At 33.7% G+C, this 27,857-nt stretch overlaps 2 protein-coding genes across 2 annotated transcripts; one reads left to right on the top strand and one right to left on the bottom strand.

Moving 5' to 3' along the window:
- Positions 1 to 1,040: 1,040 nt before the first annotated feature.
- On the top strand, positions 1,041 to 20,577 carry LOC139517180 (uncharacterized). Its single transcript, XM_071307901.1, has 9 exons — positions 1,041 to 1,181; positions 2,117 to 2,244; positions 3,875 to 3,995; positions 8,951 to 9,023; positions 9,564 to 9,581; positions 12,836 to 13,018; positions 13,845 to 14,014; positions 14,999 to 15,110; positions 19,838 to 20,577. The coding sequence occupies exons 1-9, from the start codon at positions 1,170 to 1,172 to the stop codon at positions 19,963 to 19,965; spliced, it is 945 nt and encodes a 314-aa protein (XP_071164002.1). The 5' UTR covers positions 1,041 to 1,169; the 3' UTR covers positions 19,966 to 20,577.
- Positions 20,578 to 22,142: 1,565 nt separating this feature from the next.
- On the bottom strand, positions 22,143 to 25,504 carry LOC139517179 (uncharacterized). The gene is made up of 3 exons (XM_071307900.1): positions 25,422 to 25,504; positions 24,146 to 24,269; positions 22,143 to 23,128 (listed from the first exon to the last, which is right to left on the bottom strand). The coding sequence occupies exons 1-3, from the start codon at positions 25,456 to 25,458 to the stop codon at positions 22,150 to 22,152; spliced, it is 1,140 nt and encodes a 379-aa protein (XP_071164001.1). The 5' UTR covers positions 25,459 to 25,504; the 3' UTR covers positions 22,143 to 22,149.
- Between the last annotated feature and the right edge of the window lie 2,353 nt (positions 25,505 to 27,857).

Below are 27,857 nucleotides of genomic sequence, written 5' to 3' on the forward strand. Positions count from 1 at the left end.
TTTGAAATATTCAAAAAAGTCGGTAATGTTTAAATCACATTTCCTCTGATTTTTTCCCCTAAATAACGAATAAAAATTTCTTGGATTGTCTTTCTTAAGGTTACACAACATATAGCCTTCCTGCCGTTTGTAACTACGTTTGAGCTTATATTCATAATTTTTGTAAGCTTTAAAGTTAGAAGGCCAAACAAATACAAAGTTGGAGAGCATTGCATGAGGATCCAAAATTCAAAAAAAGTTGTGCCAAGTGCGGCCTTGGATAAGAAAGTTCTTATTTTTTTGAAATTTCAAAAGTATTGTAAACAGGAAACTTATAAAAATGAATTAATTTGTTCTTAAAAGTTGTGTATCACGTGAATGGTAATTTTTCGCGGGTTAATTTCCCCATTAGACTATTCTCTCGCCAACTTCGAACTGGTCATGATCAGATTTAATGTTGGTTAATTATTGTTTGATTTTTTCTTGTTTTTTTACTATATATAATAAATAAAATAATTGGTATTTTGTTTTCTTATACATATTTTAATGATATATCATATTTTGTTTATGTAATTAAAAACATAAGCTAATTTTCAGTATTGTCCAATGTACACCTCTCGAGACGATCTTCCGAGCATTAGGGTTTGGACACAGGTTTCTATATCGACTAAGGTAACTTGGTTGTTGGTTTTTTCCTAGCTGGCGGGTTCGTTTATGACAGAGTCAATGTTTTCAATTCGTATCGAAAGCATTACTTTTATAAATAGATATTATTTGCATAAAATATTATGTATGTTATGATAGATTATAATAAAATACAGTGTCCTTCTAGTCTTGTGGGCGATCAGCAATTGTAAATTGTGTTTGATATATTTTGTGCTATATATTAGTATAGTGTGTACTTTGATTTATAGGAGTAATTTCATCACGCTTTACGCGGAAACTATTGTAGTGAAGGTACGCAGTAACCTTATACTGTTATGTAGATTTAAGAAAAATTATCTGGGTATAGCTAACAACTTCCCTACGGTAGTTTCCTTGATTAACTGTTGCTTCACGGTGTTTCAAAACAACAACTTCCCAGAAATGTTTTCCTTAAATTGATATATAAATATAGTTTACCTTTAACAAGTACACTAAAAGAAGCCGGAATATTTACATAATATTAGTTATACCTTTAGTAACTAAATATGGAAAAACAGGTAATTTATTATCATATTGTACTTATAGTGAGACATTCATTAATTTAATTTAATTTAATTCTCATTTTAAATCACGACTCATGAACACACTTAAATGGTGACTATAAGTTAAGAAATTATACACCAATACTTGGACTTCTTTCGCGTATAGACAGTTGTGAAATAATCTCACAAGCTAAGATGGTTATAGAGCAGATTATCTCCTTCGTATTACCTAACTTAAATCTTTCACTTTAACAATAAAAACGCACTAAGATCAATTTCTTGGCGCGCTCAGGTTATTCATGTACTTGTTTCTATGGTGGCCGGTTAACGCCATTTCGCGTTTTCGCCGTATAGAATATGAAAGGCGAAAACGCGAAATGGCCTCAAAATCGATTTCGCGTTTTCGACTTCGCCTTTTCGCGATTTCCCGTTTTCGACTTCGCGTTTTCAACTTCGCGATTTCGCATTTTCGCCCTATAGAATATGAAAGGCGAAAAACGCGAAAACGCGAAATGGCCTTAACCGGCCACCATAGGTTTCAGATTAGGTGAACGTTCGTCTGTAACGCGCATTCGTCGTATCGTACATGTTATAGAAATTTAAACTGTTTGGTCGCCAAAGGTTCTCAACGCCTGGTTCAAATTTGTGTATTACGAATAAATAGTAGAGGACTTAACCTTGTGTGTTGATTTTAATTTGAATACCAAAACTTTCTATATTTTCTTCTCGTGCAACTGCATGTGCTTTATTGTTTGTTCTATCTAAATCCCCATTGGAAGGCTTCTGACAGACTGGGTGAGTGTTAATTCACTGTGACAGTCATGGATAGCCGATGACAACCTAGTTTTTAAAAAGGTACATGTAAATGATTCATTATTCATTATCAACATATTAAGTATTGCGGTTCTCAACGTTGTTATGAAAATGAAACTATTTTCTTTTTTGTCTAGGAATCGAAAGTTCTGTTTCGGAGTAGATCAATGGAGACAGACGCACATCTATTCAGTATATTTTCTACAAATGGAGAACATTTTATAAGAAAGCTCAACATATTGAACGATGACGAGGAAAACTTCAGGTAATGCGCAATGAAAATATCACTTATGCTTGTTCGTATTTATTATTGTCAATCGTCGAATGAGTTGTGGGTTGTTATATACACATGGAAAAAAGTATTGCAACACCAAATTGAAATTCAAATAAAAAAAACACTCTTTATTGTTTTGTGATATAATTTGTTGAAATAGAACTAGTTAAACATAATTTTAATATCACCTGAGTTTAATCAATAAATGTCGACTCGATAAGTTCTTATCTGCACATGCAGCTACTGTACTCGTAAACAGAAAAACAGATGTTTGTATCCTCATTGTTTTCAACACTTTAAATAACCAAGTTTATAAAATTATGTGATTGACACCTTGTAATAGGTCATCAACAACTCATAACTGCAGCAAGATGGCAGATAATCAGCATGAGAGAAGCAGATATGTCGCTGTGACAATTGCACGTATTGTTGGTCATCACCATTCCACTTTAAGTTGTTTTGAGAATACAAATCAGGCAACAAACGATGTTAAAGACCTTCCGAGATCAAGAAGACCCCCTTTAACATCTGCTAGGGAAAATCAAGCATAATGAAGGTTGGTCAGAAGGAAACCCGATGCAAACAATACAATCCTACAAAGAGCGTGATAACCATACAGGAGCCTTAAAACAAAAACTGTTCGGGATCGGCTCATCGCTACTGGTTATCGTGCGATATGACCATTTCGGGGACCTTTGCCTACGAACAGACACACAGTTGCCCGTATCCAATATAGTGCAGAGCTCTCCACTGTTAGAAATTAGCATCGTATATTCCTTGGCCCGATCGCAGCCCGAATTTGAATCATATCGAGCATATATGGGACATTATTGGGCGTCAAGTGCACGAAAGGACACCCCAGTTCAAACACGTCATGAAATAAACAATACCCTTTGTTAGGAATGGTTGCTGCTACCTAAGCAACAAATTAGTCGACTTGTGGCAGGTATCAGAGGACGTTAAGATGCGGTTATCCGTTTGAATGGAGGCTGCGCATAAAGTACTAATTATTTGGCCAATAACGATCAACCATGATGTGAACAATCATCTATAGATTAATTTTGAAATGTCTGACATTGTAAAGTTCGACATCAGTAAAAGTTGTAAAATGCATTTTTTTGTACAAAAAAACACTTCATTTTGTAATAAAAATTTTGGTTCGATAAAACATTTTTTTTCATACATTTTTTGTTTGTTTTAATGCCAATGTTATCATTAACTACGTTTCAATATTATTTTACAAATATTTTATCATATTTTATCCAAAATAAGAGGCTGATGCTCGTAACATGAAATCAAGCATTTTGATTGGTTGATTGTGGAGTATGAGTACAAAAAACGGACTCGAAAGTTTTATGACTTCAAGGCCAGAGTCGTGTCTATTTGTGAATGTTTTGTTTTGTTTTTTAATACCACATGCACACACATTTCTTTAAATTATGATAGAACGAAGCAGCCCATAGCTTTCTATTTTCACGTGTGTGTCTATTAATATCATTGTACGTTTATCTTTATGTATACAATTGTGGTCAGTTAACCCCTGTCTTACTTCCATTACCCATATGGTGTTGTCCATATGAACAAATACTAGATTGCATATAATGTTTTTCCTACATTTTAGAGACGATGACCGACTCATTGCTTTAAATGGACAGTCAATAAACCATTTTGATCATGTTACTATTGTTGAAATAATAAAAGAAGTGTTAGATTTTTCCGAGGAAGACAGATGTATAACATTGGTAAGTAAATTCAAAATCTTTCCCTCTCTCTCTTATTTGCATTTTCACTAATATATGTAATAAAGGTTTACAATCGTGCCCTCAACGGACGTTCTATTGAAATGGTTTTTATGTTTAACTGAAATCTTCAAAGTTTTGTAGTAAAAAAATGAAAACATCCGGTATCTGTTCCCAAAAGTTCAGATTTATAGTTTAGGGGAGATAACTCTGATATTTTTAGATTTTGGAAGTTGATAGGTGGCAGAAACCAGTTATTTTACAATAAATCTTTAGAATTTCATGGATTTATGATTTTATTTTCTTGAAAATTCATTCAAGCTTATATACAAATAAAATGTATGGTTTCAAGGAACTAAGATGTGTGCGTGCTTATGTAAATATATAGAAAACCTTTAAATTTGGGTGTCTGTCTAGCATGGAGATTTTAAAAGGAGTAGATCCGGTAAGGCCCCTTTTTGGCCCAAAAATATAACAGTTTTACAAAATTGTTAAAATGTAAACTTTTAGTTATTTATTGGACAGTTGAATGCTTCTCTACATAAATATGGGCTGTTTTTGACAATACAATGCACATATATCGGGTTGTAGCACCATTAAGTCATGCTAAATTACTGAAATCTTCAAAATTCTATCATTTTAGTTAAATTTTAGACGGTTTCCGTGTAAAACGAAAGTGGCCGCATTCGTGTTCATCCTTAATATTGCAATGTAAGTTGTATTTTATGATAATACATAACATATATAAAGGTTGTGGATGAACACGGATGCGGCCACTTTCATTTTTGACAAAAACAATCTGAAAAGTGACGTTTTTTGACATATTTGAGAGATTTTTCATATTTGAGCTTCAATCGGATCGTTTTTAATGACTTAATCAGTTAAAATCATTCACATAAACTAATTGAATCAAGTGAAATAGACACTTAAGTGTTTAAGTGGTCAAAATCTTTCTTCAGATGAAACTGAAATTTGAGGCCAAAATGAGTCCTTACCGGACCTTCTCCTTTATAAATGCATTGCAAATAAGGCACAAAATGTGATGCTCTGATACCAATCTAATCCTCACCTGCAAAATCCTGCTAAAAGCCGACAAGAATTTTAGCCAAAATTCAAGAGAGAAAGGATATTCAGTGAATTAGAGCCTTGTCCGAACCTATCCTTACCATCAAAATCTCAAGATATTTTTGTTTACATAAAACTGAATTTTTCCCCCACTTTGATTGGATGCCGTCAAGTGAGGAGACCACAATTTTGACATCTGATTGGACCTATATGTGAAGGAAATCCCCAACCTGTGTATGCAACTACTTACTTGTGTAGTACAATAGCCTAGAATTTACATTCATTTATTTTTTCAGTCCACATGATGCAATTATATACCTCAATACTTAACTATAACAAAATTTCTGCGTGGGACACATGTTCTGGTACACCAAAACTGGTACCTGCCACCATAACACATGTTACAATCTACATACTTTTATGAGTAAACATTGAATTAAAAATATCACATTCACATCCCAATAGTTTAATACAGTGCCTTTTAGTGTTCCTGCCCTAGCAAGAAACATCGTCATCAATTTCTATATATTTTCTCTACATGACTAGACAGTGGCGATTTTCATAGGTACTTTGGGACAGGACAATTTTTTTCTCCATAAACAACATTTTCATTTTTTCTGTATATATGTACATACATGAAAATACACATACTTCATGTAATTGCAGTAATTCCGAATTTATTTATGGACCTATTTCCCATGTTATAACAGGAGATCTTAACATCGTTCAAGACCAAGAGTTAAAATCATTCCTCAGTAAAGGACCTAAATATCGTCTCCCGTCAATCATTAATTGGAATGAGTGTCGTAATATCATCCACGACTCCCTCCATACTTACTGTATGAAATGGATAAAACGGGAAAAAGCTGACAAAAAATCTGTGGACTCTTTTTTTAATTCAGTAATGAAGATAGTTGATATACGTATTCAACATTTTAAAGAACATTTTACTATTAACAATAACCACAATAAACCTATTTCTCGTATCAAACATAAACTAAAAGAACTAGCCAAGGAATTTGTTTTTGTCCCGGCCGATAAAGCTGCTAATAATAGAATGAAATTCAAAACAGTGTGGCCGTGGCCATTGATTGACACATTAAATTCATCCATTGACTGGGAAAATTTAGGTGAACGTTTGTATGTAACGACCAGTGCTCACTATGTACTTTTTAAAGACACTTAAACTATGGGGTCACCAAAGGTTCTCAACACCTTAATAAAGTAATTCGAAAAATTAATCAGAAATAACACGATGTTTTGATTTATATCAATTATATAAATCAAAACATAAAGGTTATTCCTGATTTATTTTTCGAATTATTTTATAATTAAAGGCGTTAAGAAACCTTTGGTGACCCCATAGTTTAAATGTCTATCGTAGGTACGTCGTGAACAATGGTCGTTACAGACAAACGTTCACGTAAATTGTCCCAGTCAATGGATGCATTTAATGTGTCAATCAATGGCCACAGCCACACTGTTTTGAATTTCATTCTATTATTATTGTTTGACGTAAATTTTACATTAAGGTTCTGAAAAAGGAAATCACCAATTCACCAACATTCCAACTGACTCCATTTTCAGAAAACGAAATCTGTAACAAACATAAACTTTTAGCCACCGCTTTACAAGCAGAGCCAAATACAATGAAAGTCCCAACTATGTATTGGCTTCCGAAGCTACACAAAACCCCTTTCAAATATAGATTTATTTCGTCTTCAAGCCATTGTTCAACTACTAAATTGTCTATTCTTCTTACCAGCACACTTGGTACAATTAAAAACCTGATAATAAATTGTTCAAATAAGGCCTTCGAAAATAGTGGAATAAATTACTTTTGGAGTGTCAAGAACTCGTTGGAAGTACTTGATAAATTGCATGCTTATATTGGTGATTTTGAATCTGTTCAAAGTTTTGATTTTTCTACCCTGTATACCACATTGCCTCACATCCTCATTAAGAAAAAATTCACACACCTAGTTAAATGGGCATTCAAAAAATCAGAATGTGAATATATATGTTCAAACTCTTTTAGGTCATTTTTTAGTAGCAATAAACAAAAAAACTGTGTTAATTGGACATGCTTTGATACTATATATGCCCTTGAATTTTTACTAGATAACATTTTTGTTCGCTTTGGGGATTCCGTATATCGTCAGATTATGGGAATTGCAACGGGGACTAACTGTGCACCACTTATTGCGGACCTGTTTTTGTATTGTTATGAGTTACAATTTATGACAAAAATAAGCAAAGACCCATCGAAACAACATCTGATAAACAAATTTAATAATACTTTTAGATATTTGGATGATATTTTGGCTCTCAATAATGACGACTTCAGTATGTATATTAATGAAATTTATCCTGTTGAACTTACTTTAAATAAAGCTAATACTAACAATGACCACTGCCCTTTTCTCGATCTTGATATCTATATCACTATTGGAAAGCTGAATACTAAAATTTATGATAAAAGGGATGATTTTTCATTTCCTATCGTTAATTATCCGTTTTTAGATGGTGACGTTCCCTTGTCACCATCTTACGGTGTTTATATACCTCAACTTGTACGATTCGCTCGTGTATGTAACAATGTTTTAGATTTTAACGAGAGAAACTTATGTATTACTGAAAAATTATTACACCAGGGTTTTCGATATCACAAACTAGTCAAAACATTTACTAAATTTTATCATCGGTATAAAGACATCATTCGTAAATATAGCTCAACATGCAGACTTTTAATATGTTCAGGTATTTCACATCCAATTTTTTATGGAAATATTCTTTATAAAAAACAAAGGTGTCAGTATTCACCTCAGAAACTTACAAAACCTTTGAATAGACTTATTAAGAAGGGGTATAATTACGATACTGTTGTCAAGTCATTAAAGATTGCATATTTTGGCGTTAATATTGAGTCACTGATAAGGTCTTTGCATCGGAACTAAACACATTTATTCTACAGTTGTTGGCATGACACGGGTTATGTTCTTCTCATATATATGTTATGATGGTATGATACTAAACCCTAACAGGAAGGATTGTGCCTGATGTTCATATGATGAAATCATAATCTTTCAGTCAGTTTAATTGAAATCTGGAGCTGGCATGTCAGTTAACTGCTAGTAGTCTGTTGTTATTTATGTATTATTGTCATTTTGTTTATTTTCTTTGGTTACATCTTCTGACATCAGACTCGGAATTTTAATGTGCGTATTGTTATACGTTTACTTTTCTACATTGGTTAGATGTATAGGGGGAGGGTTGAGATATCACAAACATGTATAACCCCGCCGCATTTTTGCGCCTGTTCCAAGTCAGGAGCCTCTGGCCTTTGTTAGTCTTGTATTAATTTAATTTTAGTTTCTTGTGTACAATTTGGAAATTAGTATGGCGTTCATTATCACTGGACTAGTATATATGTGTAAAGGGGCCAGCTGAGGGACGCCTCCGGGTGCGGGAATCACTCGCTACATTGAAGACCTGTTGGTGACCCTCTGCTGTTGTTTTTTATTTGGTCGGGTTGTTGTCTCTTTGACACATTCCCCATTTCCATTCTCAATTTTATATACTAGAAATAGCTAGTATTGAAATTTACTATCAAGTTTACTCTCCAATGGGTCACTTATAAAGTAGAAAGTAAACTTGGAATTGATAATAAATAGCAAATACAGGCCATTTATAGTATACATGTATGTAGGCCCATGTTCATATAGTACAGTTAATACAGATTTATCGTTTGTTCTGCATCTATATGTTTGTGTTGTTGGACTGGAGTCGCATTGCGGTATATCCAACATTTCTTTTGATTCATGTATAAAACTACTCGTTTATACGAGCTGTTCTGGACATATTTGTATATAAACTTATTGTTTAATATGTAGATTATAGATAGGGAAGAACAAGACGGAGATTTAAGAATGATTGCAATTAAACTATTGATATACCCACCTACAGGCAAGTATGATATATGTTATGTGCATTTTAAACACGATACTGTATCAGAATTCAAACTTAGTCCATATCCTAAGAGACATAATCTAGAAACATGGTCTTCTGTTACATAAAAAAAAGTAATGATTTTCGAAAGTCATGTGTATCCATTGAAAAATGTATTGTTTTGTTTTTAATTTTAGTAAATATGCTTGATCCAATATTGTATTTATAACAAAATGAAATGATAAATTTTTTGACTTCGTAAATTATATATAATTTCCAGTCCAATTAACCTATAAGATAAAGAAAATACCAAATAATAATTTCAATAAAAAGACTATTGCGAAAAAGAAATATACGAAAAGACAATAAACAATAATAAACCGCTACACAAAAAACTAATAAAAGACGGATCTTCACAAAGACTTCAAAAAGGGTATCAGTCTTATGACAAGGGTGTGAGCTTATAAGTCAAGCTGAAAAAAACTTATGTGAAGGAAACGAATTATTTAAGTAAAGAAACAGACCGAAATGTATACTGAAAGTATTTTTTTATTCCAGATATTGACATAGATGCAGGTTCGTATTGATGTATATAATTGTATCTTACTCTTTGAGTTGTATGACATAGGTTAAAACGGATATTTTTATTGACAATATTTAGTTGAAAAAAACTTCACTCAAACGGCTAATTTAAAGTATATAAAGGAAAGACTTGATGGCATGGCAATCCACAGGCAACCTGCAATAACAGATCTCTTAAAGATTTGTTGCAAAGGTTAAAAGAGAACACGACAATTTCCAAAAATGGAGCAACATTTCTAACGAACCTATTCCGTTACAACGCCACTGATTGTACCTCACAACATAACGGTTTTACCGTCTTTTTTTTATGGCTGTAAACTATGATCCGGTTATTTGGTTTATAAGTGTCAAGTATTTGGTTATAGATCGAACTAAGAAATAATTCCTTCGTGGCATGCTCTATGCTCATTTTAACATGGGTAGGCTTAACCTTTGTCGATATTTTACACTGAGCGTTAGCCAGATGTAAAATATGGTCAAATTTAATGCCAAACCATGTTAACTTAAAATGAACATAGAGCATGACATGGAGGAATTATTTCGATTCTAAAAGGACACATACTGTATTTTTAAAGGACGAGGTCTATTTGGCTGTTCCCATTTCCTCCCCGTGAATTATGTACATTTCATTTTCATACTTAATTAGTTTAAAAACAAATAGCAGGGAAAACATAATTATGATGATTTAATAACAATATTTAATATCCTTAATGCCCGCGTCACACTGTCCCGATTTTTACGACGATGGCAACACGATTATGGAAATTTTCAAAATCGGGACTGATCGTATCCAGATCGGGCTATTCGTAGTGCCATCTTTAACCATCGTAGAACCATCGGCCACTTTTTCTAGCCTTCGGGGACAACTTCGGGAAGGGTTCTAATTTTTTTAACATGTTAAAAAATCCCCGAAGGTGCGTCCGATGTTGAGGGTTCGTATTGAGTTCGTATCACCATCCTCACCATCGTAATGTCACCGGAAATGCATCTTTGAACATCGTATTGCATTCGTGTTTCCATCGTTTCCTTCGGGCAGTTTTGACATTACGATGTCTACACGAATGAATCACGAAGCTACCCGAAGGTCTTACGATGGCAACACGACTTCGTGAAGACCGCGTAATCCCGTCGTGTTGCCATCGAATAAAAGTACGAAGGCGACAAGATGGAACTACGACGGCAATAAATCCAGCTAAATGTAAGTTAATTTTTGCGCTAAAATACATTTAAAGTGCCATGCGCGATATGCACTGGTCAGTCTAATACGACAGTTAAGGAAGACGTTCACAAAACATGGAGCTCATGTCATATGATTCTATGAGAACAAGAAAGGCGACAGCGTTGTTTCTATTAATTCAAATGGAACAAGAAGAGCAGCTATTACAGGCTCAGGATTTACTTTTACAAGTAAAATATTATTTTTTTGTCAATTTTTCATATCAAGTAACATAATGAATCATAAACGCGCCTCGTACACCAACACTGCAGGTACACGTATATAGGGAAACCAACTTTTTCTTCATTATTCTGGTTTTTTATGTATCGTCTTAGTTGTTGTCACACGAATGTTTACTCCATAACCATTTTGTTTTCTATATGTCATATTTTGACGCATTTGTTGCTTTCCCCACATCCTTCCTTTTGTCTATATTATTACTTTTTGAATAAAAGGGATCAACGAACCCATTACTTTATCTTTAAGATAGATCAGTAAACATGGGCATAATTATGGGTGATTATTCAGACTAGTGCACACATTTTACAGTTCAAACAAGGCAATGCCGAGCGTGGCATCCCCTCGTATGTAACATATTGGGGACAAATATGGACACTTTATTTGTATATGACACATGCAGAAAATGGTAAATTGAATATGCATATTTGATACATAAATTTTTTTTTTTTTAAATTAACCAAAACATTCAGTAACTGGAAATACCTTTAATATTGTCTTTAGAACCAGCAGGTAAAAAATGAGCAACCGATTTCCTGTGTATTATGCTATTTCAAGGAGAAAAAACAAGTCCATCTGCATGACCTTGACCTTTCGCCTTGAACGTAAAAAATGTCAGATCATTACAAGGAGGAACAATAAACCAAATGTGGTTAAAATCTTTTGAAGCATATTGGTTTTAGAGTGTCTACAAGGGTGATATTGCCTTGTATTACAAGTGCCACTGTGACCTTGACCTTTGAACTTTAAAGTCAATAGCACTTAATATATTCTTAACGAGTAACACCATACCAAGTTTTGAGCATTTTGGTTCTAGAGTGTCCATAACAATTTTATCTACACGCAACTTACATGTAGTAGGCGAGGGGATAATAAACTAAGTTTTATAAGAATTAGACAAAAAGATCGATTTCCCGCTATGCATGGCAGACTTGTACAGAAACGATATGTTTTCGAAATTCTGTTCGTATCATAAAAAAGTTCAAAACAGCCTGGTAGAACGCATTTTTAGATCGTTTGTACATTGTACACTTGTATTATGTACATACATGTACTTACAATTTAAAACGCGTGATGCCTTCGGTATATAATTTAAATGCATGGTAAGCTGTACACTACGTTTTTTAGACATCGTATATCCATCGCGCCATCATCGTAATCCATCGTGTAGCCTTCGTAATCCATCGTGTAGCCTTCGTGATCCATCGTGTAGGCTTCGGCGGAAATATGAAGCTTAAATACCCGTCTTCGGTTAACCTTCGTATGTCCATCTTTTGCTATCGTATATAGTTTCGGCACCATCGTATAGACTTCGTTATTCATCGTACGTGCTTCGGTCACTTTTTGGTATTTTAACGAGATCGGGACCAACTTCGTACGAACTTACAATTTTCGCATTCGGGTGTCCATCGTATATAAAAATCGGGACAGTCTGACGCGGGCATTAATGTAAGCAGTTAAAATATATATAATTTATCAGGTAAAGAAGGCAAATAACGAGAATGTAAACAGTAAGTTTGTGCGCATGTGTCAAACATATTTGTGATAATTAGAACACAGCTTTGTTTAAAAGCAAAATAAGGACGTCATTTGTTAGAATTTGCGTTTCACTTGATTTCGTATGACCTTCTTATCACAGAAGCATGATTTATGTCATAACAGCAGACGGGACAGTTGTGTTTAACACATCTAGATTATTATATTGTTTGGTACAGGATGGTATATATAACAAACGGTCCAATTTGAAAACAACTGCCGAGAATCTTACTATAGTAATATTCCTGTTCAATTTCAGGTTTCAATTTTAGATATGTAATTAAACAATTATTCCTGAATATTCAACCATATGTATACAATGTCAAGTACATACATTCATATGACTGTTATATATCCGAAAGTAATAGTGCAAAATATGCCAAATGTACAGCTGAAAACAAACTAGTCATGGAATCATTACCACGTGATGTCAAAGAAAGAGGTACGTAAAGTCAATAAATCAGAGCTAAAAGAGGGACGATATATAACAGAGGGACAGTCAAACTCATAAATCGAAAATAAACTGACACCGCCATGGCAAAAAATGAAAAAGACAAACAGACAAACAATAGTGCACATAACACAACATAGAAAACTAAAGAATAAGCAATACGAACCCCGCCAAAACCTAGGGGTGATCTCAGGTGCTCCGGAAGGGTAAGCAGATCCTGCTCCACATGTGGCATCCGTCATGTTGCAAATGTTATAACAAATCCGGTAAATAGTCTAATTCGGTAGGTAGCTAAATTATAATCTGCTGTCAAACTGATACTGCTTTTAATCAATTTTTGTTCATTTGTATGTTTTGGAGTTTAGTGGGGCGTCCATTTCACTGAACTATCATACATTACTTTTTAGCGACAAGCAGAGTTCCCCACCCTCCATGGATTGGATTTTCTCGCTGCGTTAATTGGTGGCCTTCGTTTATTTCTGCTCTGTTATAGGGTTGTCGTCTCTCTGACACGTTCCCGTTTCTATTTCGTCTTTGTTGTCAGAAAAAAAAAACCATGTGAAATATATAATTATATATTTATAAATTCCTTGCAGACTTCGAACACTGCCAAAATAATCTCATTTTGAGACCAGGGTGCATTCAGTTGACAATATATAAATTACAGACTGTATTTAGTAGACAATACATTATAGCAGGTCGTAATAATAGAACATGCATATCAATATAGAAAGTGTTGCTTAAAGATATCATCCATACTGATAGTATTTGAAATCAATTCCAACGCTATCTGTTCTGATTTCACAATGTTTTATAGGTGGCTTTACCTTCGCCTGTCAAAATTATTTAGTTTTAAGTGGAGGACAAAATCATCTGAATAACACGTATGTATGTATTATACGTGCCGTCAAGAGGCTTGGAGAGGAGGGAAATCCCGAGAAAGGACTATATATTACAGTCAAGAATGAAAAAGACGTACAGGCAGAGGTAAATATAGCTTAATAAATTTAGTCTTAAGTATTTTTTTTCGAACACTGCATTTTGTTTGCATTTTTTATTTGATATGCAGATATTTCGAAGGCAAATTGTCTATCCTTCAATTTACGCACTGGTATCTTTTTTTAATCCATGCATACAAAAGAAACACACTATGTAGTATGTTAGATGAATGCAAGTAAATTGAGTTATTTCCTTTTTAGTAAATAAATTAGGGGGGGGGGGGGGGCAGGCGAATTCCTGGAGTAAACCATTTTAGTTGGAAAGCGGTAAATTGGATACCAATAATCATATTTATAGCTTTATAGAAGAAACTGCATGTGCTTTTTTTTTATTTTCGTGACATTATAACAAACAAACAAACTTTCATAGGGATTAAATGATTTAAAAAAAACAGATTAAGAGTGCATCGAGTTTGCTTTTAGTAACTGCGAGTGTTCTTCAAAGCTATATTTTTGTTTTGCATGAGCTTTGATTTGTTAATTATCAAACCATTATTATAGAGTTATACTATAAAAGAGGGACGAAAGATAATCATAAATATAAAACAAACTGACATCACCATGGCTAAAAATGAAAAAGACAAACAAACAACACACACATGACACAACATAGAAAACTAAAGAACAAAACAACACGAACCTCACAAAAAACTAGGTTCATGTACTGATCGCTAATATCTGTTCTTTTCTGAAATTTGTAAAATAAAAAAGGAGATGTGGTATAATTGCCAAAAGAGCATACTATCCACAAAGGGCAATTATTGGTAATCGCAAGGCCTTCAACAACCCAAAACCGTATAGTCTACTTAAAAAAAAACACTGACATGAAAAACATATAACTAGTATGCAAACAAATTTTTCAAACTTTGTACCATGATATTCTACCTTGTTCTGTAATTCTTAAATGACATTGTGGTCAATATTTTTTTTTATAAAAATAAGCCATGCATGCATCATAAATATTTTTTTTTAGGAATTTCCGCATCCTGACAGAGATGTCGATTTAGAAAAAGCAGATTCGAGATTTTTTATACTTAAAAAAACTCCTAATGGAAAAGAAATGTTTGAATCGATGGCTTATGAAGGTATTTATTTATTCATTTTCATTTTATTTTTTGCTCAACAGCCATTTTTGAATGATTGTTGGTTGCTTAACGTCCAATGGCAAATATTTCATGCATGTTCAGGACAAGAACAAATAACTATAAAACAATAAGTAGGTCCTTTAATAGATGCCGTTCGCAATGCAATTTATGGAAATTAAGACTGCCACTAGAAATGACGGTAAACTTTATTGAATGGGAACAGAAAGCATTGCAACAGGCCACCTACGGACCTTTCAAAGGGTTGTTCCAAATTTTTTAGCGTGCAGTAAGCGTGGCAATCTCTCTACAAGAGTCATCGGCTTTAACGTCCCCATTCTGACCAAACGTGGTTGCATACTTGTTCATCCCGCACATTCATACAAACCCCTAAGTATGACAACAAGTTCACTGCCGGTTGGAAGATATAGCGGATGTGGTCGAGTGGTCTAGAGCGCTGGACACGAGGCTAAGCGATTGGTGCTGTAGTGTATCAAAGGTGTGAGTTCGAATCCCGCTGAGGGACGGACAAAAAATTTGTCAGTAGAAAATCTAACTCTAACACTGTTTGGTGTAATTTTCAGACTTATATAAATATTTGCATTAACCTTGTATCTATATCACTCTTAGATCCAGTGGACAGGTATATTGTATGGTTTGTCACTTGTTTAGAATTGTTTGTATTATAGCCCAGGTGGTCGTGTTGTCTAGCGGGACGGCTGCAGTGCAGGCGATTTGGTGTCACGATATCACAGTAGCATGGGTTCGAATCCCGGCGAGGGAAGAACCAAAAATTTGCGAAAGCAAATTTACAGATCTAACATTGTTGGGTTGATGTTTAGACGAGTTGTATATACATTATGTACACAGCCATGTATCACCATCATTGATGGCGATCCGATGGATACATCTGTTGTAGAGTTGTCACTGACTCAGACGTACTTAAAAATATAATTATTTTCTGTGACTGTATATTACATTAATTTGTAGGATCCTTTACTATAGATAATTTAGCTGATCGGTAAACAATAACATCTTCATGCCTTATATATCATGTACTGAAGTACGCCGCTAGATTAAAACTGACGAGGAAAGGTAACACACGGCCAGCGAAAGCTCTTTTTTGAGAGCCCAGGTGGTCGTGTGGTCTAGCGGGACGGCTGCAGTGCAGGCGATTTGGTGTCACGATATCACAGTAGCATGGGTTCGAATCCCGGCGAGGGAAGAACCAAAAATTTGCGAAAGCAAATTTACAGATCTAACATTGTTGGGTTGAACCAAAAATTATATACAACTCGTCTAAACATCAACCCAACAATGTTAGATCTGTAAATTTGCGTCGCAAATTTTTGGTTCTTCCCTCGCCGGGATTCGAACCCATGCTACTGTGATATCGTGACACCAAATCGCCTGCACTGCAGCCGTCCCGCTAGACAACACTACCACCTGGGCTCTCAAAAAAAAAGAGCTTTCGCTGGCCGTGTGTTACCTTTCCACGTCAGTTTTAATCTAGCGGCGTACTACAGTACATGATATATAAGGCATGAAGATGTTATTGTTACAGATCAGCTAAATTATCTATAGTAAAGGATCCTACAAATGAATGTAAGATACAGTCACAGAAAATAATTATATTTATATAAGTGTCTAAGAATGTAACTTTAACACACTAATGAGTGTTATAAAATTAGTTGTTATATTTTATATATTATTCACGCAATATTTCGCTAGACAAATTAGCTTCATCGGGCGTGTGCATCTATCTAGGTGAAATCGGATGCATGACAAAAAATATCTTTGTAGCTTGACGGCTACACAAAATTTGTGTAAAAGTTTAACATATTGATTGATGGGGTATATAAAACATATTTTTGCCGTTTATTGTACATAACAATTTTTAAATCTAAACAAATAGTTGTTTTAGTTAAATAGAATGAAATTCATGATTTATTCCTTTGGTTTTGGGTAGAACTGTTTTTCATCCCTCTCATTAAGTCCATCAGGTTCAAGAGTACGTAGCTGATGCATCCAGAACCTTTCTCTCTGTTTTCTCCTTTCGGAGTCCCAATTTTGATTTACCTCAATTATTTGAAAGGTGATATTATCAAAAGTATGTCCTGTTCTTAAGAGGTGTCTCGTAATTGGACAGTTTCTTCCTTTTGTATAGAACGACCGGTGATTGTTAAGTCTGATGTTGAATGTAGTTTCTGTTACAAATATACTTTTAACACTCTTCAAAGTTCAATCTTCGGAAGATTTTCTTTTAATCTTGGGATCTAAAGTCGAATTAATTACTAGTGGCCTCATCACATATCCAGAAATCAACGCCACTTTGCTTATTTGAATATTATACTAAAGAAATCGGATACGGGTCACGGAAATTACATTAAAATGATAGGGAATTTTGAAAAAATATCTGTTTTAAATTTAATTTAAGTGATAGACAGGTTGCCGGGGCAGAAAATGAATATACACAACAATATACACCATTTAAACGAAACATAATGACTGTTGTTTCAAAAATACAGGTTCCTGAGATATTTTAAAAATCGAAGCGAGAGGCCTTTAACATTTACGGAAGCGTATTAGGGACATAGAAAAAATAAAAGTAGTAGTGAACTTTTTTTTCAAAGTCGAAATTTTGACATTTCAAATCTTAAAATTTCGACTTTAACTCGAAATTTTAACTTTTCTTATCTTGAAATTTTGACTTTCTAAAATCTTGAAATTTCGACTTTTCAAAGAGTCGAAATTTTGACTCTTTTAGAAGTCGAAATTTCGACTTTAACTCAAAATTTCGACTTTTTTAAAACTGGAAATTTCGTTTTTTTCTAAACTCGAAATTCCGACTTCTTTTTAACTCAAAATTTCGACTTGTTTTGAACTCAAAATTTCGAATTTTCCTAAATATTTATACGTTTGCGATTACCACATTCACAGTCATTTATATCAGCAAGCGGAGAGCCATATACATCATAAACTTAATAAGCACATTTTAATAAACTAAACCATTTTAAAGAGGTTATTTTAGATAGAAAATCTTGTTCTTGCCGAAGAATAAATAAAACATGTTTCACGTTCAAATACATATTTCAAGTCTGGACTTCAGATATGTGTATCAAGACAACCCCGTTACTCCGATACACCCATGTTAATTACGACATACTTTTATTCAACAGTCTGATATATAAAGACAATGGTTAATAGTTGTGTAATAAGAATGTCAACTTGTAGAGTTGAATCAATATTCCAGAAAAAAGAACCATTTATTTATTTCAAAATTCCAAAACTAGAAAACCGAGCAGCTCATTTGTCGCCCTGAATATGCATGGCATTTTTGGCCTCTTGATTTACCATTGTTTAAACAAGGCAAAGTCAGTGACTTGCTATTGGGAAACCAAACAGGCCTTTGAAACTGCGATGCTATATGTTCTCAGATATGACGATTGTATGACAGTGTCGTGGGAACTAAAACATGGAACAAAACCTATTTCAAAATATAAATTGCCAAAATGTGTTGATGACGCTTTAATAATTTGCGCCCATGTCTACTCCTTCTAAAATTGTAATAACTGTGTTTGAATACTAACATCAAAGTTTTAAAAGAGATCAAAGTCGAAATTTCGATTGTAAAAAAAAAATCGAAATTTTGAGTTTACCAAAAGTCGAAATTTTGAGTTTACCAAAAGTCGAAATTTTGAGTTTAAAATAAGTTGAAATTTCGACTTTAAATTAAGTCAAAATTTCGAGTTTTAAAAAAGTCGAAATTTTGAGTTTACAAAAAGTCGAAATTTTGAATTTAGAATAAGTTGAAATTTCGAGTTTAAAATAAGTCGAAATTTTGAGTTTTATGAAAGTCGAAATTTTGAGTTTAAAAAAGTCGAAATTTCGAGTTTAAAGTGAAAATTTCGACTTTTCACAAGTCGAAATTTCGAGTTTCAAAAAAGTCAATATTTCGACTTTTCAAAAAGTCGAAATTTCAAGATTTTTGAAAGTCAAAATTTCAAGTTTATGTCAAAATTTCGGGATTTGAAAAGTCAAAATTTCAAGTTAAAGTCAAAATTTCGAGATTTGAAAAGTCAAAATTTCGACTTTGAAAAAAAAGTTCACTGCCAATTTTATTTTTTCTATGTCCCTAATACGCTTCCGTAAACATTGCAGTGTAAAATACAGGCTAAAATGGCTGAAACGTCAAATTTGCAAACTTCGTGTTGAAAATTGGCTTACAATGTCTTTACAAAAACAGGTTGCCGGGGTGAAATTTGAAACTTGAATTTCCAAAGAATAAGCAAGTCCAAACCTTGTATGTGTAGTCGTTGAACTTTAGGTTCCCACGTAAAATTAAAATGTCACTATTTCAAGAAGAATAAACTCACGAAAGCACGGAAAATTCACTAAATTCGCGTTCAATGTTTTGATTTTGACCGCCTGACAACTTTACGGAAATATCAAAGTGATTGTAAATAAGGACTCTGTGACGGGCAACTTATAATATCCGTGTTTTAAAGATTTTAATGATATCAAGCCTATCAAGCCAGTCCAGTTCAAACTACTATCACGTGGTACAATTCTCATTTACATATTATGAATATTAATTAGCAAAACCACTACTAATTTCTGGCTATGAGTTATCTTAAATAATTGTAAAGAATATGTGATGACCACTTTTACTTAATTCTTCTGTGTATAAAAAATATTTCAATTATGTAATATTATTTTTGTTTTTTTAGGGAAATATTTGTCATGGACCAGAAAAGGTATACGGCTCAAACATCTGTCATGTGAAGAACAACACTGTGGAGAACTAAACAATGACTGCAAATTTAACATTACAAATCATAGTTTTATTGGAAACTAACTTGGGTGACAAATGCTTTACATTGTACAGTACAAGTTCATTATTTAAAATTCAATCTTTATAAGTTTAGTCAACACTTGTTACCTTACTTTATCAAACATAAAAAGTGGTTATAGTCTACATCACATGTGAAGTGTTTTTACATCTTGTAATTTCCTTATAAAACAAGAAGAAATGAATAGACAAGATACGAAGTAGAAAAAGATGGAGGAATATTAGTGAAACATTCTATAGAATATTTATAACTTGGATTTAGTTCGTCATATACATTGTAGATAGGCGTTGTCATCAGTCATTTCCTTTAGTGGATAAAGCATCCTTCATAAAATGTTAAAACGAGATTTTACCCAGGATTTTCAATAGAAATATTAGTTCGACCTTTTTGAACTTTGTGTTCTCTGAAGTATGATTCAAATGATAAATAAACTCATCAAAGTTACCAGGTTTATAATTGTGTACGCCAGGCACCCATTCGTCAACAAAAAACTCATCAGGGACGCTCGAAACCGTTAAAATTTCAAATAAAGTACAAAGTTGAAGACCATGGAGGAACAACAGATCCGAAAGTTTTTGCCAAATACAAATATATTTATTTTGAATAATCTTATATAGAATTATGAAATATTCTGGAATAAAATGCTAAATAAAACTAACAAATTTTTTAAGCATAAATCAAATAGCAGATATTGGCGAACATAAACATACAGTGGAGATCACTTCTAACATCTCATCAAATCTCAGAATCTGTCAGGAGAACTGTTCTAGGGCAGTATGTAGAACTGTCATCCTGACACTTTTTAGACAATTCTAGCTGGAACCGTTCTAACCTAGAACTAATTTGGTCAGTTCTACTTAGAACTGGTCCTGACAGTTCTACCCTAGAACAGTTTTAAGAACTCTTTGTCTTAAAAATACAAAAACAAAAAAAAGTCAAATGAATATGATATATATTAAGTTTCAAGTTGATTGTATTTCAACTTCATCAAAAACTACCTCGACCAAAATCTTTGACCTGAAGCGGGACAGACGGACGAACGGAAGAACGGACAAACGAACGGACGCAGAGACCAGAAAACATAATGCCAATAAATGGGGCATACAAATTATCTGACAGGTTTGCTCAGTTCTGCAGACGATTATACGGTTAGAACTTATTTAGTCAGTTCTGCCGACAGTTCTACGGTAAGAACTGATTTGGTCAATTTTGCTGACAGTTATACGATTAGAACTGATTTGGACAGTTCTACCAGAACAGTTTTAAACAGTTCTACCCTAGAACTGATCCTGACAGTTCTTCCTAGATCTGATTTGATCAGTTCTGCCTAGAACTGATTCTGACAGTTCTATTTAGAAAGAAGTAAAATCACAAAAATACTGAACTTAGAGGAAAATCAATTCGGAAAGTCCATAATGACATGGCAAAATTAAAATACAAAACGCATCAAAAACGAATGGACAAGAACTGTCATATTCCTGACTTAGAACACTTCTATGGTAGAACTGATTTAGGTAGAACTTTTCTAGGACAGTTTAAAACAGTTCTATGACAGATTATTCTGACAGCAACTTCCAATGAGAGGATAGAAGTAATCTCCACTCTATGAGGTTAGTGTCCATATGATACCATGCATCGCACGTACTATCACTTTTAAATGATTAAGGAATCTCGAGATCTTGTTAAAAAACTAATTTTCTATATATTATCTTACAAAGTTATATATCACTATATGTAATAAATTTTAAGCTGATGTTACCACAACTTCATATTAAATCACCTTTAACAACAAACTTTAACCAAAGAATGGTCGTACGGACGCCAAAATCCGGGCAACATTAATGCCCTACAATCGTAAGTGGGGCAAACAAATTAATCAACAAACATGCTATATCGATCTTGAAGGAACCAGAATTTGTTTTGCAACAGTCTTACCTCCATAAAAAGAGTAAACAGTCCCCGAGTACAATACGCCTAAATACATAAACAGCTATAGGACCAATTAAAAACATAGTGAAAAGACCATACGATACTGATGAAGGTAAATCCGGGAAAGCGCACCAGACACAAGAATATCCAAAGTTGTTTTATCAATGGAAATAATTTTTCATCTTTAATAAAGCTAACTATGGATGCCAAAAAAAAATAAGAGGAAAGTTTGAATAAAAGGCAACAAGTAAGCCAAGTTTTTACCCAAATAGGCTATTTATGTCATGATTCCCAAGGTATTTAGACAGATCAACCTCTGTAAGCTGATATCCTCCCCCAAGGCTATGCATAATTTGGTTAACATCATCATGGTGATACTGAATGGAAGTGCCAGAACCCGCTCCACCAAAGGTAAATACGAAAAGAAATACAAGTTCATTTTCGACGACAAAGAAACATGGATTGCCGCTATCTCCACTTATCTTAGGCTCATAATACTGGTGACGTGTTGTATTCCGGAACGGAACTGTTAAGCGAGCCATGTTGTGTGTCTGAATTGAAAAGTCGTCAATCAGTGCCTTTTCTTCAAAATCCGTACACAGTGTTGGTAGCCTTACATACATACGCAATGGATGGAATTCTTGAAAATATTTTGGAAGTACTTTTGCAAAACTTATATTTGAAGGAACGTCGCTATCCAAAAGACCAATAACCATATCGAAGCCAGAAAGATATGCCCGGTGGTTCGTGGAATTTGTTCTGACGGGTATAGCTCTAGTTTTGATTATTTTTCGATCGAATACATTATTGTTTTGATCAACGAATCGGAGAGTTGAATTTACTTTGATACTGTAATGCCTAGCCCACACAGCATGACGAGGTGACAGAAGTGTGCCCGCTTTCCTATTGTTGCCGTAGCTATTCCATGGAGATATACATGATAAATCTAGTCCGTATGCCCAGCAGTTAGTATTTCTGATGTATATTTTATGAGTATGATCCTGTTTTGAGAATATTTTGATAGCTTCTTTCGGAGTATGTCCTGCAACCTCTACTGCCTTTAGACGATCGTCTATACCATGAATTATATTTGAGAATAGATTTACTGATCCAGTTGTAATGTTCGGGTTATACCATGTATTATGATCATGGTACTGACAATGAGTGCCGTGACTTTGAAGCTCAATCGTCTCATTATGGAAATATGTCTGAAGACAAAATTCCTTGTGGAAATTGCAACTGAAAAAAAAGAAGATAATAACGATAACATGTCAGTTAAATAAACATATAAATGGTCATAGGACATATAACCTTTTGCTTTCTGTCTGTAGAAGAGAGTAAAAAAAATTACCCAAGACACAGTCGAAAATAAGATAAAAAGAAAATGATCAAACGAGACAAACATCAATACACAAAACACAACATAGTAAAAACTAAAGACTGAGCATCAACAACCCTACCAAAAACGTTTTAAGCCTAATTCGTTAGGTCGCATTCGAGGGAAATTGGACGGGATTGCAGTTACGATAAATGAAACATATTCGTCGTCTTCATCTGCGAAACAGATATTAAATGACGGTCAACTAACTCGTTAGGGGTCTTCTTACAGACCTAATATGTTTGTGGAACATGTGTATATATATAGCAGTGAACATTTGCATTTTAATTACCCTTTAGCTTCTCTGGCAATATTTTGTAGACACTAACTAAAACGGCAAAAATTTCTTCCTATGTGACGTATAAAATTTTCTGACACGCGTAGCAATGAAGGTGTTTTTAATTTGATAGATGCTTTTGAGCTTTTTTGTAAAATTGTTTGTTTTAAGATTGTTACACAGTGATGACTGCTGTACCCTTATTTTGACTATTTTATTTATTATGTCTGTTTTGTTCACGCATCGTTGTGAATATAACGGAACTTGATGACACTGTCGTACAAGTGAGAGGTTTAGCGATATAAAAACAGGTTCAATCCACCGTTTTCTACATTTGAAAATGCCTGTACAAAGTCAGGAATATGACAGTTGTTGTCCATTCGTTTCATGTGTTTTGTCATTTGATTTTGCCATGTGATTAGGGACTTTCTGATTGAATTTTCCTCGGAGTTCAGTATTTTTGTGATTTTACTTTTTGTTGATAAAACGATGTCTTAATAATTTATATTTGAAAATTAACTTTTAATTTGATTTCTACATGTATAGTTGAATTTCATTTTGATAAAGCTTATATTAACAAATAGAAGATTAAAGTTCTCACCTGCCATTTATAATCCTGCCGTCAGTCAAACAATATTTGTTAAGGTCGGTAACTCCTTGTCTACATCCAGTATCTATGGCGTCGATACAATCTTGGTAGGAAGCACTTACTAACATCCATGATACTGAAAAAGAAACGTTTAAATAAATAAATGTTTTATATATATAATAAACCCCAAGGGTGACTGGGGTATAGAAATATGGTCACTTTGTCTTCTCCCGACCGGCAGTAAAACGCTTGCTGAAGTGGGTCGTCCGTTTGGCTGTGCAGGATGTATCAAGTTTGCAGTCACGTCCGGTCAGAAGGGGGACGTTACATCCGATGCCTCGTGTAAAGAGAGTGCCACGCTCTTTGCACGTTAAGAACCCTTGCAACAACTCTTTGAGGGGTCCGTAGGTGGCCTGTTGCTAGGCAAAATTTCTGTCCCTATCCAATATACCCCCATTTTCCAGTGGCAGTCCAAATTTCTCCGACCATCATCCTAGATGGCCTCTATTACAACAACCTACCTATTGTATTTATTGTTAACTTGTTCTCGTCCTGAATATGCATGATATATTTGCCACTGGACGTTAAGCAACCAACAATCAATCAATCAATATATATATAATACAAGAATAAACCAGCAAACTAAAAATAATACGAATAACACTAAACAATATCGAAATAAACCACGTAAAGGATTTCGTTTCCACGGCCTTTTTCAAAATTGAATTAAAAAAAATATAAATTTCGATACATTCCCTGATATAATGATACATTATGCAAATCTATATACAGTATTTTTGAATGTTTAATATATAGATATATTTGTTTTCAAAGTTTTATTGCAATCCTTAAGTAGAAGATCATTTTTTCAATCATTAATTACAATTTTATTTAAAGGCAGCAGAAGTGAAATCTGCCAGTTGCGCTCATCCACATCAATTCGTAAGGCGAACATTTTTGTGTCCATCATACCAAGTGTATCGGGGATTTCATTGAAATAATCTGTTATCTTGAAATGAAAATATTCACGCTTGTGTCTTGGTTCGTGACACGATTACACAGCACAATAACAACAGTTGCAAATTTAGGATTTAGGATTACAACTATAAATACCATACATTTTTTTCAACACTCCACGTTAAAAATACAATATCCAAACACTCTTATAGAATGCAGCTGTAAGTTATATGTCAATTGTTAACTTCACATGCAAGAAAACACTTTTTAAAAAATAAAAATAATTTTTGTAAGCTAGTGATAATATTATTTTTAAATCTTGCGTACTTACATTTTGAGACCCAAAAGAATAACAGCAATTGTATCATGTTTGTAACCAATTCAGTGCTCTTACATGTATGTATCGAATGTAAGATTATTATATATAGGTTTAATCAGGTTAAAGTTATCTTTATCTCTAAATGTCATGAGTACTTAATTCTTAAAGCTTTTCCATATTAGTGTACTATTGAACATAGAAAATTTCGTGTATTTCAAGAGATACTAATACCTGCAGAACTATTAGTTTGGCATTGTTTCATATGATGTGACGGCGTGCATAAATCTGAGTCCACAAACGTAACGTCTTCAAATAACTGAAATCATTTACGACGTCGGCATTTCCCCCCAGAAAACGTAAGCGTAACAAAAACACTGGACACTTAGTTTATTACATTCCTCATTACAGTGGCGTAGCTTGCATGTATGCTCAGATGCTCAAGCATCCACATCATTTTGACAAAAAAAAATAGAAGCAGTTCAACTCGGAAGTATCCAAAGGTAACAAGGCTGACGATATGAGGATAACGTCCAGTCATTTTCGAAGCAGTATGTCTGGTCTTTCATTTAGGATAATTAAGTTTATTTTAACAAGATAGTTCAATCGCAGAATAGTGTTTCAAGTTAACTTTTTCCGTAAAAAAAAATCTACGTCATCGGCTAAGGCAAACAGAGAGGACTGGTACGAAGACCGTGGACATGTTTCATCTGAAATTGAACCTAGTGGAGTGATGGCTTCTCATTAGACTATAGCAACAAACAACTAAAACACCATATCCTGATATCGTTTCTTGCGACATGGTAAAACGACGTGACAAAAAACTTAATTTGTAATAGATCGTGATAATTCATAGGCTTATGAATTCCCGTTTCTATCTAGGTTCAAATACTAATTTTATTTTAAATCAGTAACGAACAAAGATCCAATGTTCCCCGCCATGCACATTGCATGTCATATTTTATCTATCAAAGGACAAGGAACAAAGGAATAACTAAAACAAACACTTTTGTTCTTTTTCTTTTTTATTTTCAATATCTTAAGAGAAATAAAAGATTTCCATAATACAATTCATATTTCAAAGGGTCATAACTGGTTAAAAATATTTGATTACGACTTATTTTCCAAATTGCCAAAGACATTGCTTATGATACGAGTTGCACTTAATCTGACAAGAATTGTACACAAGACCGGACGATCGGACGCCCGGTATTTTTATAACGCGTTTAGCTCAGTAATCAATAATCAAAAACCCAAGGTTGTAGACTCAAATTCCTGGAAAGAGAAGTCATTTCAGTTCCTCTATTCCAATTTTCCTAAATTATAGAGAAGTGCCGCTGTAATGGGGTCCGTTTTTGATATGTCAAAAATAAGATTGGGTGGGAAACTTTACATCAAATATTTATGAATTGAATGATGGTACTTTCGAGGAAACAACAAAATTTGGTTAAAAATATAAATTTATGAATTGGTGAGTATTTTGGATTTAAACAAAAATTTTACTAGTGTCGGATTCTGGGGGAGTACATGTGCTTAAATAAAAAATAATTTTCTGTATAAAAGGGCAAAAAAAATATTTCAACCCTGGCTACGCCACTGCTCAAGAAGTATTTGTTTCGTTGAAATGTAGTTGAGCTGTTCTGACTGTTAGCCGAAATTGACGTGACGGTACCCAAATTGCACCTATTTTGACAGTTTTTTCATCTACATTTTTTTATGACCAAGAGAAAGATGTCCATACTGTGTTTATTTTGTAGCCCTATCCTTCTTCATTGTATAGATACACCAATTTTATTTTTGATCCATATTGAGTCATAAAAAATGGGTTTGAATCAACCTTCAAACTATCCATGATTCTGTAATGAGGAGTACCCAAATTGCACCCATGCTTAAATTCACATCGTCAAAAGTCTAATAACCGAGCTTTTGTTTAATTTCTTCAAATATTTTGAACAATTGGATATTAGTCTATGCTTACTCTTCATATTTTACGAAATGGATACTTATAATATATTGTATTTGCTAATTTTAAAAAGATGACGTTTTGATGACGTCGCATGGTGACGTTTTCGTACATTTTGCTTTTTCAGAAAACAGGCCATCTGTTGATAAATACTGCGAACGTTTTGTGTATATTCAAATATGTTTACCTATGTTAAAAGACGTGCATAGTATCAAATCATAAAAATACAAATTGTTTTGTCTCTAGGAAATCTTGTAAGATTTCCGTTGCTATTTTTTCTAAATAGGTGCAATTTGGGTACCCTTACGTTAGATAGAAAAATAGAAAAACGGTAAAGTTATAGAAGCCAGGTTAGTTTTCTTTTAACATAACAAAATCTGTAATGTATTTTCATTAAAAACCGTATCAAATCCTTGTTGATTTATATTTTCTGCCAGTGCCGTCTATAATATATATAGATAAATGACGTAAACTATGACGTCATTATA

This window comes from Mytilus edulis, chromosome 3 (genome assembly GCF_963676685.1).
Source record: "Mytilus edulis chromosome 3, xbMytEdul2.2, whole genome shotgun sequence".
NCBI lineage: Eukaryota > Metazoa > Mollusca > Bivalvia > Mytilida > Mytilidae > Mytilus > Mytilus edulis.

Bases quoted from the DNA above. Each gene is read 5' to 3' on its own strand.
- LOC139517180 (XM_071307901.1), top strand. The intron at 2,245-3,874 runs GTAATGCGCAAT...CCTACATTTTAG, and splicing joins GATGACGAGGAAAACTTCAG to AGACGATGACCGACTCATTG. The intron at 15,111-19,837 runs GTATTTATTTAT...TTGTTTTTTTAG, and splicing joins TGAATCGATGGCTTATGAAG to GGAAATATTTGTCATGGACC.
- LOC139517179 (XM_071307900.1), bottom strand. From the start codon at position 25,458: ATGATACAATTGCTGTTATTCTTTTGGGTCTCAAAAT. The intron at 24,270-25,421 runs GTAAGTACGCAA...TTTCTTTTTCAG, and splicing joins ATTCTTTTGGGTCTCAAAAT to TATCATGGATGTTAGTAAGT. The intron at 23,129-24,145 runs GTGAGAACTTTA...CTTTTTTTTCAG, and splicing joins GGCAGGATTATAAATGGCAG to TTGCAATTTCCACAAGGAAT.